This window comes from Anolis carolinensis, unplaced genomic scaffold (genome assembly GCF_035594765.1).
Source record: "Anolis carolinensis isolate JA03-04 unplaced genomic scaffold, rAnoCar3.1.pri scaffold_8, whole genome shotgun sequence".
Lineage (NCBI taxonomy): Eukaryota > Metazoa > Chordata > Lepidosauria > Squamata > Dactyloidae > Anolis > Anolis carolinensis.
The window spans coordinates 15,052,357-15,063,448 of record NW_026943819.1 but is presented as its reverse complement, the minus strand read 5'-3'; the positions used below and the strand labels follow the sequence as shown (position 1 = coordinate 15,063,448).

General features: G+C 40.4%; 1 protein-coding gene across 1 annotated transcript in view; it reads right to left on the bottom strand.

Moving 5' to 3' along the window:
* Positions 1–296: 296 nt before the first annotated feature.
* nudcd3 (NudC domain containing 3) overlaps positions 297–11,092 on the bottom strand; it is a 70,349-nt gene continuing 59,553 nt past the window's right edge. The window contains exons 5-6 of the mRNA XM_008116017.3: positions 8,185–8,373; positions 297–4,916 (exon numbers count right to left, since the gene is read on the bottom strand). Of these exons, the coding sequence (XP_008114224.1) occupies positions 4,806–4,916; positions 8,185–8,373 (300 nt within the window). The 3' untranslated portion in view covers positions 297–4,805. The remainder of the gene's footprint in view (positions 4,917–8,184; positions 8,374–11,092) is intronic.

The following is an 11,092-nucleotide window of genomic DNA, read 5'->3' as shown; positions in this document are numbered from 1 at the left end:
GGGATCTCTTGTCACAAAGCAGAATTTGTGTATGAGAGTAAGCGAGAGAGAATGAGACAGAGGAATTCAACTAGCTTGCCTCATCTTTGAACTTTCTGAGGCACTCTGTTCAACAGATCACTTTGAACTTGTATAGCCTGCAAAACTGAACAAATGCTGGCCCTTTAATAAAGGATTGAATGCTATTTTTTCTTAAAGTGCTACGGCAAAAGCACTAAACCGAATAACTACAGAGCTGAAAATTATAGGTTGCTCCTCATCTCTTTCTCTCTTTCAAACACACACACACACACACAAACAATTCAAAACCTTTTTATTATCATTGTAAGCAGATACAATGCCAGTTCTAGATCACTGTTTTTAGCTCTCTCTGACAACCTCAGTCCTGTCCTATTCCAAGTGCAATGTGTAGCTTGTTATTGTAAATAACCAAAATGGAACAGAGTAGCATTAGTAACAGCTGAAAAGATCATCCATTTCACAAAGGAGAAGATGAGCTGAGAAGGAAACATTTAAGTACTTAGTCCAAGCCTATACAATTCCTGGCTTACTCAGACATGACAAAGTACTTAGCAAACCTGCACCCCATTCACCCAACTTAGATTTAGGTTAATCAAGTCCCTAAATAACTACCACATAGAACTGAAGGGCAGTGTTTGTCTTGGAGACTCACAAACATAGCAGATTTGTCCAGACATACATGGCTTAAAAGCAGTGTCACAAATTAACTGAGAAGTGATACAAGACAAGTAGGACCAGCAAAAGGCGCGTGCTGGGTGCACATTGAAGAGAATTATTCTGGGAACAGTCTGATCCAAACAAACAAAAAAGTCTGCGTCCCACAGCTTTGTATCAATACAAGGCTTGACAAACTGGCTCAACACAAGGGTTGACCTGGACATTATGCATTGAAAGCAAGCTGCATCTTTTCATATGTAATCACTTCTGCGGACTGATTTCGATTGCTGGGTCTAACTGTCCAGATTTTATTTTTTCTTTTGTTGATTTAAATAAAAATAATATGACAAGAATGATGAGCTCTTTGAACTTAATTCTGGAGAAAGGCAACATGCTAGCTTCACCCAAGAAAAATTTCAGTAGCTATTGACATTGAGGTTCTTCAGCACATCCTTTCCCACCTTTGCTTCGGTACAATGCATGGCTCCTGCTGGTATTCTGGGGAAAGTGTCACCCATTTTTTCCTAGGATTTAACACAGTTTAAACCTGCTGTACATAACTGCTAAAGTGATCTGATGTACCTTGTCCTTCCTTGCCTTTTCTACTAAAATGGAAAAACGTTGGGACAAGACATATTGAATGAAGCAACGCTCTTTAATTCCTAAAGTTGAAGGTGGGATGCCTATAGGAAGGCTTCCATGAGGATCTTCCTGCCTGGAGAGTTCTCAAAGCCATCTTCCCAGCTATACTCAGAGTCCATGAGAGTTGCAGGGTGCTCAATTCCTACAGAAGCCAAAACCCAGTTGGCTGCAGTTTGATGCTCACAAACATATTCCTAAGATTTAGGGTCACATTCAACAACAGAAAGCTGAAAGGGAGGGAGGCTGACATACAAATGTGTTACAAAGCCAAAGGGGAGCTAAAGTCTTGCCAAGTCCAACTAAACTCTTCACAGCAAGTGAGCTGCTAGAGAACCACCCACAGTTCCTTAGACAAACCTTACAACCCTTGCCTAGTTGATTTGTAGGTGCTTTAGAAACAATAAATTATTATTTAAAAAGGAGGCATGCTGATCAGTAGCTCAACCCTGTTGCCCCCTGCTTGCCTTCTTTTGAGGAGAACCATTAGCTGCCTTTCCTCTCCTTCTTACACACCAGAATAATGAAACATTGCTGCTGTGTGTGTGTTTTTTTAGGGTCAAGATGTAGAGAGAAAGCAGATCACTTCAAAACGTGATGTTTGGGACGTGGGCTACAACAAGCATGAAATAACCTGTTCAAAAGACAAAGTGTCATGATGCGGAACCAATGAGAACCAACAGTATCTTGGCAGGGACTGGCAACGATGTCAGGTGCTTCTCTCTCTGCTTACTTTTACTCCTAAAGAAAAAAAAGACACGCAAGAGCATCCTCTAAAAGCAGATACTCAAATCGCACTCCCTTTTCTGCCCTCCCAACAGCCAATAGCATGGGTTGGAGTGTGTGAGAAAACACAAAACAGAACAATTGCTCCCTGCCAAGATTGGCTATCACTTGCATTTTACATGTTGTCTCTTCTGAATGGCCTTCTCAGTGCTAGGACATTTCTCAGAATTCACCCCCTGGCCCTTTACTCTTCACAACCAATCTAATGAAGTATATACAATATCAGTATTGCAATATTTAATTTATTCAAGGAAGAGTAAAGAAGAAATAAATTATATGCCTCAAAAATGAAGCTAAGCAGATGATGACAGGATGAGCCTGCTATGAAAACAGTCAAAGCTAAAAATACAAACACCATTGAGATGCATAACTATTTCTACCAGAGTCTGAATCCAAATGACTCAGGCCAGGTGCAGATGACACCTATAAGTTAACTTTTGCTGAAAGGCAGCAAGCTTCCTAGTACTGTAGAACCCAACTGCTAATTTCTACTGCCTTCATTTTTTAAATGGCAGTCAGATATAAGCCATCTTATCTTGCCTATTGATCTGTCATGACCACATTTCTTTAAAACTCACAATGGCAGGAGATATCGGACTAAAACCTCTTCTAGCCATCCATTGTCAAGCTTGTTTCCCACTTCTTTGAAAATGCAAGGGTTTCCACATTTACTTATTCAAAAGTCAAGAGGATTTATCTACAATTTGCCCCATTTTTGGCACTGAATAGCTGATGCAGCAATCTGGAAACATCCAACTGTTTACAAATGTCTGACGGCAAAGCACACCTATTGAAAGGCCTTCTTAATTAAACTCAAGCTGTGTCTAAGCTGTTCTTGAACATCTGACTTTAGTTCCAGTTTTTATTAAATATGCCACAACCATTTTCCTTATTTGTCAATCACAACCAAGTCGCTTTAAAATACTATTTACCAAGAGATCACGGATGAAACTAACAAAGCTTGAAGATATACATGCCATAGGCTAGCAGTTGGCAAATTGTGGCCCTTCAGATTTTTGGAGCCTACCATTCCTATGTGCCCTAGCCAGTACACTGAAGGGTGATGGAAACTTCAGTCCAACACTTGGAGGGTCAGGTGCTGCCCTTCCTGCCCTAGAATAATCTTGAAAACTGCTCTTGACATTTCCAAACATATTTCTCCTTAATCTGCTTGAGGTTGTCTGCTGATGTTAGAATAAGCAGAAATAGGTGTATTCAAATCAAATGGTGCACCAAGGGAAAAAGTCAACAATCTGAAGCCACTGTCTGGTGATTTCTTTTGGCATGGTAACACTTCATTTGAATACTTACACAAAGAGTAAGATTAGAGCTTCCTTCCTCTTGCAAAAAACATGATTATGTGGAAGAGTTTAAACCCCACTCTTTGTCTCCTGACACACACTGACTCTAAAGAAAAGGCCCTCATAGCAGGAAAATTATCCATGTTGACTTTTTCAGCTCAAGCACTGCCATCAATTGGCTGCCCAAATCTACATTTACTACATGCATTAAGAGGCAAACCAGATTCCAAAGGAAATGTGTGAATGCCTTTCACCTACCTGCTGCTTTTTTCTTTTATCTTTGTGTAGTCACAGAAGAGGAGGGCAATCAGACCTGTGACATGGCACCCTACCCAGTAAAAATAAAATAGTAACTGCAATGAATGGCTTCTTTTCTTCTGGGGCAAACAGTGGATAAGGGGAGGAGAGAGCACAGCACAGAAGGGGCAGGTGGCTGCACATCTGTAACCCATTATCCGGCTGGGCCCTCACTTGCTAATTTTTTAAAGTCTGATAAACGTGAAACACATGTGATAGGGAGATAAAAAGATGTGCAACTTCAGAAGCTTTGCGACAGTGGAACTGAATAGAATCTATAGAGATTGGGACAGAGCTGCATATCTGTAAGTCATCCAGCAACAGAAATCAGGAGAAAGTACTCTGGCTTTACACTTGAAAAAAATCCTATGCTTGTGCTTTACACACTATAGCTATTTCAAGTGTCACCTTCTGTTCTGTGTTTTACTATTCCTTTTAGCCTGCAACATTTATCTTCCGCTCTGGGGGCCTCAAGGGCCAAATCTAACAATTTAGATGCTGCCAAAATGACACCAAATGCAGATTGTGGCTGTATAAATAAGGTGGAGCTGCCCAGTGCCATTAATGTAGTAGTTTGCCTAAAGATGGGATGGGGGCGGGAGAGGAGCCACCTTCACATAATGAACAAGCAAATGAAGCTGCCACCATTTTCACCCAACTGCATCTGTTTCTGAAATCTGGTGAGGGAAGAAGAAAGCTGCCTCCAACCTACCTCCCTGCAACAGCAATTGAATCCATTAACAAGAGAGAAGAGGAAACACTACCAGCAGCCACCGGTTGCCTTGGTGACACAGTACGTAATGCTGCTTGCGCTAGGTTTCCCCCACATACATATCAAATGCACCAAGCCAGTGCTGGAAGAAGGGATGGACCCACCCTCCCTGCTCGCATGACGTCTCCCCTTCTCAGCCCCCCCTCCAGAAAAAAACAAAACTCACACTCTGGCCATTTAAACAGTCTCTCATTTTACAAAACGAGCCCATAGAACATCGGCGGGACCAAGGGGCTCCTTGGCGTGGAGAAAGCGGAAGGAGTTGAGCTGTGGCTTGATTTCACCCTTGGCTCCCAAACACGGAGGTGATTCTCTCCCCTTCGTGGCCATCATCAAAAGTGCACGGCCCCAGGAGAGATATTGAACATGGAGGGATCAAATTTCTGGCCTCGGAAGGGAGACCCCTCAGCATCCCAGCCCTTCTTGAGCATCTCATGGACTTTCTGAAAGGACAAGACAGTCAGGTTAGGGTCCTGTGGTATAAAGAGGCCCGCAGCTGGATTAGTTCTAAGACTGTTATGCCAGTTAACTAACCTCAACAAAATACTGCTAAACAAACACAGCTAAATGTAATCAAAATATTCAATGAAGCAAAGAATCACAGATATTGCATTTGGATGTCACCTTGGTTTATCACAACAAGAATAACCCTAGCATCTGGGTCCTATATTATCAGTCTTTCAAGTGTTACTGGAATAGAGCTCCCAGCATTTATTTATTTATTTATTTAACAGCATTTATATTCCGCCCTTCTCACCCCAAAGGGGACTCAGGGAAGATCACACAACATATACATGGCAAATATTCAATGCTGTTAAGACATACACGACAGAGGTATTATGTTGCCATTTTTCCAACTTCAGCGTCTTGGTTGTGCTCGATTCCGGCCACAGGGAGTTGCTGTCACTCCAACCACTATGACGATGAGCCCTTGATCACAAACTTTTCCTCCTGTTCTTTTGATTGCCGGCATTTCTGGTATTTCCTTTTATGGTGCTGTAAAATACCTTCCCGCTTAAGCAGTGCCTAATTTCTCTATTCACAGCTCACAGGTGTTTTTGAACTGCTTGGGTGGACAGTGAGCTGGGCTGAAGGTCAAGTGCTCACCTTGACCCAGGCTTGAACTGTCAACCTTTCGCTCAGTAGAAATCTACTACTGCTGGTGATTAGCCAGCTGTGCTAAAACCCAGCCCCTGTGCTCTCTGCTTTGACATTCCAACAGGAAGAGTGGCCCCTCTCCAGGTGCTGTCCCCAATCCTATGTTGGCAGCCACAACATTAGGAGCCCCTGGTGGCACAATGGGTTAAATCCTTGTGCCAGCAGGACTGCTGACCGACAGGTCAGTGGTTCGAATCCAGGGAGACCAGGTGAGCTCCCTCTATCAGCTCCAGCTCTCCATGCGGGGACATGAGAGAAGCCTCCCACCAGGATAGTAAAACATCAAAATATCCGTGTGTGCCCTGGGCAATGACCTTGCAGACCTTTAGCTATGAGAGGCCTCCAGGAAGTTGCAGTCCAACGAAGTCCAGAGGACTATGTTGGGTTTAGTGTATCCTTAAATGGCAGTTAATCTTAATTATTATATGTTGAAACAACTCTGTATACCACACTTTGAAAATTATTTGTTTCAAACAAATAACTTTTTAAATTAAGTCAATCTGCACACTTCAGACAACACAGCAAGATGAGTTATAGGTATAGATCAAGGGTTATAATCTCAAATTCTAGAATCTGTCTAAAGATGAATACCCAAAAGTAATTCAGTTAGTATTCATGCTTCACAAGTTAGGAAACAGCTAAGTCTTAAACACAAGACCAACTCGAGAAGATATGTTTTTTTTTTTAAAAACCTATAGAATCATAAACTATAGAATGATAAACCCACAGTGTACCTTAGGGAAGCCCCAGCAATTTTAATGCTCAGAAAAGAGTTTTTTAAACTTAATGTATACCAAATATTTTCTCTTACATATGTCATCAGGACTCAAATTGAAAGTTCTGGTGGCATTTTGAATTGCTTTAAAAACAACAAGTTATTACTGTATATAAACGCTGATGTTTTGTACTGAGACAAATGGAAGAGGTAACACAGAATACGGTAGCTGAAGTATAGTACATGGAAGAAGTCCTTGTTTCTTGAGTTGCAGACCAACTCTTTATGCAAGAAAACAGGCATATGTGTGCTCAGGAAGAACCGGTTTCCTATAGACTTCCTATATTACTGGAGGTCAATGAATCATTTTTATGTATATTCCTTCCTTCGGAAGACAGATTGTCTTTCACAATTAATAAAACATTTTTTATTGCCAACTTGCCTTTATGGAATATAAAAGCGGATCTGGAAGCTTAGCTTTTAACAGGGTTATTAAGATGTTTCATTTCAAGCAACATTTCAAATACGATGGAATCATGTTTGGCTGAGTTCAGCCATCCTAATATTGATATAATGCTGTTACATTTGTGCCTGAATGTTTTAATTTATACTTGATTACTTTTTACATTCTTTTTATTAAAAACATCAATCAAAACAGACAATACCTATTTAAATGTGTACAACATAATATCTTTGTGAATGCAAGTGTCGCGAGCAACACATCTGCCCTGCTTCCAACACTGACAACTAACATCTGTAAACTCCAGGATTCTCATACACATTCACTCAGACCACCTTGCACAAGAAAAGTGCTGAGGAAGACACATGAATAAGTTGAGATGGATAATTTGACAATGTTCATCAAGGAAAATCTGTGATTATATTTAAGAAGACTGGAATCCATTTATTAGCATTTTTAAAACAAATATGGGGACAAACTTTCTGGCTTTTTGATTTAGAAAAGTGATATTAAATGGAAAAAGGGCAGAAATAAAGTGATACTTTAAAGGAGTAACAAATAGGTAGTTAAAATCAGCAGGCAATGAGTGGGAGGCCTGTAGAGTAGTTTGAGTAGTTTTAATAAACATCTCTTGATAATGTGTATAGGTTATATGAGGTAGAGAAAGATGTGTTAGCTGTTGTAGTTTAGTTTTATATATACGGAAAATTGTTTAGGTTTCTTTTTTTTATGGCGGTGGGTTTTCACTTTGCACTTTTTGCTACTTTTAATTTCATCTTTTCCTTTTTCGCATGATGTAAGTGTGTACTTTGAATAAAATATATTTTTAAAAGCCTAACAGATATCAAGGGTTGAAGAGTTTGTGGCCCTCCAGGTGCTCACAAACTACTATCTCTTTCATTTTTCACTTGGATATCTGATACTGATGGGTTGTGAAATCCAACTACGTTTTGGGGGCACAGGTTCATGTGCCTCTAATGTGAATAGCACCATGTGTTACTTAGGGCTTTGGCTCTGTTTGCCACACTGTCTGTTCTTAATAAAACTTCCTCTAGAGATGGATCAGATATCTCCAGAACATGAATCATGAAGACAGTAATTGGAAGTCCACATATCATTCCAAGTAGGAGTATATCTATTCATTGCACGTTTCCCTCATAAGCAGTCTGAAATTACATTAGGAAATGCCTCCAATAACCAAGGACACTCAGTTTTGTTTAAGCCCACCAACTATCCCTGAGGAAAGGTACAACCAAAGTGTTCCTCGTGTATAGCAAGTCATAAAATAGCATCAGATTGGTAATGCTTCAACTGAAATGCCTTTTAAGAAATGACCTGCAAGCCAAACTATTTCCTAGGACTGTAACAACAAACATACCATCTCATGGCTCTGTGGCTTGCCTTGCAGCTTCTGGTGGTAGTCAAAAGACAGTCTGTCCAGCACAGCATGCTCTTCTTCATCTACTGTAGCCATTGAGCGTTCCTTATTAATTTTGCCAATGTCAATCTGCTCTTCCCCTTCCAAAATGGCACTCCACCAGTATTCACCGACCTTACTGAGGTTAATCTGGGAAGAAAAGAGAAGCCCTGTTAGCATATGGTTAAACAATGAACAGCAACCAGACTTGACCCAGAGAACAATTTTCTGGGAGACATAGCTGTCTCCATAGAAACAATTAAAGCAGCCTTTCTCAGCTTGGTAACCCCCAGAGGCGCTGGATTATGACTTCCAGCATTCCCACAAGCTTAGCCAACTAAACTCCAATACATTTAAAGTGTATCAGGCTGAGTATGGGTTTTATAAAGGAAAAATCCAAACGAAGAACGAAGACTGTAAAGCTGGTTCAGTGCTAGGGCATTAAAAATGACTGGAACAGGATCTGATTCGATTCAAAACTATAACATGTATTTCGGAAATATGTAAATAGAATAACCTGTGCCAGAGAACAATATTCTGTTGGTCCTGCCAGGGTAACCAAAATCCTGATATATTTTCCCCCTTTCCCTGATTCTACTACTAGATGCAAACTGTGTTTACTTAAGTATATTTTCAAATTTTCCAGGAATACAGAACAGCTTTTCCAAAGGCAGAATCATCCTGGAATCTTGCATCATCAACCCTGTTATGAGGTATAAAAGCCAAAGGCTGCAGCCATGTAGCTGCTCTGCCTTCTTGGCACCCGGCTAAGAAGGCAGACAATACATATAAAGTGCACAAGAGTGTCTTTTCGACAGTCTACGTGTTGCAGAGGTAATGTTCTTAACAGCACCTGGCAGAGCAGCTAAGGAATCGCCCTCCCTCCCATGAGGTTGAGAATGTCCATGTCTGGATGCCTGACTTTTCCTCCGTACAGAATCAGAAGGTAAGAAAGGTTCAGTAGCTATAGGGATACCCCTTGAGGGAAATAAAGAAGCAGAGCAAACCAGGACTGTCTGGGTCAGCATAGTCGTAATCAGACACAGTTTGCTTTGTCTTGAGGAAGCTTTGCTTCTCAAGTCGCTACAGGTTCAGTTGATTTGTTGTTGTTTGTTCATTTTGGCAATGGATGTTTGCCACTTTGTTACTTTTGTCTGTAAACTGCCCTGAGTCCCTTCAGGGAGATAGTGTGGGCTATGAATAAATAATAATAATAATAATAATAATAATAATAATAATAATAATAATAATAATAAAAACTCAGCCACTATCAGGACCTCAAGATTGAACTTCAAAGACTCTGGCAGAAACCAGTGCAGGTGGTGATGGGCACATTGGGTGCCGTGCCAAAAGATCTCAGTCGGCATTTGGAAACAATAGACATTGACAAAATTACGATCTGCCAGCTGCAAAAGGCCACCCTGCTGGGATCTGCGAACATCATCCGAAAATACATCACACAGTCCTAGACACTTGGGAAATGTTCGACTTGTGATTTTGTGATATGAAATCCAGCATATCTATCTTGTTTGCTGTGTCATAATAAATAATAATAATAATAATAATAATAATAATAATAATAATAATAATTAGCTGCAATATATTAGCTACCTCTGGTTCAGAAACATACGTTTTCAGCAGATTCTGATAGTTTTATTTAGTAAACAGAGTTTAGAAATGTACATGATTGTTGTCAGGGCTGAAGGCTTTCAGTTACATACTATACTTAAAGCATTAAAGCAGTTCAAATATTTACATGGCCTTTCATTTCATCTGCCAACAATCAAAAACATTCTGTTTACCCACTTTCCCCCCCTTGTACTGGATTTCTCAAAGAACTGACCTTGGCAGCCCACAGCTAGTTTTAATTCCCCATACATTTGTTCACAATTGCAAGACCCACAATATAAACAATATTTTTTCCAGCACCATCTACGGCCCTGACACAAATGGAAACAAAGCGTACAAGGCAACATCTCCCCAATGAAAAATGGATCAAAGTAGTAGTCATTAAACTCCCAAAGAAGCTTGTACTAAACTCCTGCAAGTCTCATCTGAGGCACCCAAGAGTAGGAGGCAGAAAGGCTGAAAATGGGTGACACACTGAGCTGCCAATGCTGTTTGACGGGGCTGCATTGCCCATGTGACCCCAGAGACGTGAGAATCTGTTCCGTGACAAAGAAGCTCACTACAGAAGTAGTAGTCTGGCAAGAAGACTGAAGCTGATCTTTAGGAGACTGCAGGGGAGAAAGCTAAGAGTCATGGGTTCCATATGTTGCAAGAGGAAGGTGAACATTAAGAGGCAAGTGTAGACATCTTGCATCACTTAAATGATTTATTTGCTTTAAAAGAAAGATAATGTATCACAACTATTGAAACTCAAAATGAAGATGTCGGAAAGCTTAAAAGGGGGTCTGAACAAGGCTCTCACACCCCTGGAATACCTTACTGAGAAGTTAATTTGGCTCCTTCCTTGTTGTCTTTCTGCCAGTAAATAAAACCTTGCTATTCAGATGGACCTTTAGTAACCAAAATTGCTTGATGCAGAAGGTTTTAGTCAGACTGCTTTATTTTCTTCTCTTGGTAGTATTTTCAATTGTGCTTTGAAACCTTCATGCTTGTGGCTCCTGTTTTAATTCTATTTGTTTTATTTCATGACAAACACCCTGAATACCATCTTTTGGGGGGAAATGAGGCATACATTAAAAAATAACGAAAATAAATAATTGGCAAGCGATACTCTGGTAAAATTCCAAAAGGACAATGAGACTGATGTAAGAGGCTTCCACATATACATACTGAGTATTATTGTAACTACAAAGCATCAAGAGATATATCCCATGAGCAGGGGGTATAAATGGTGTGCCAT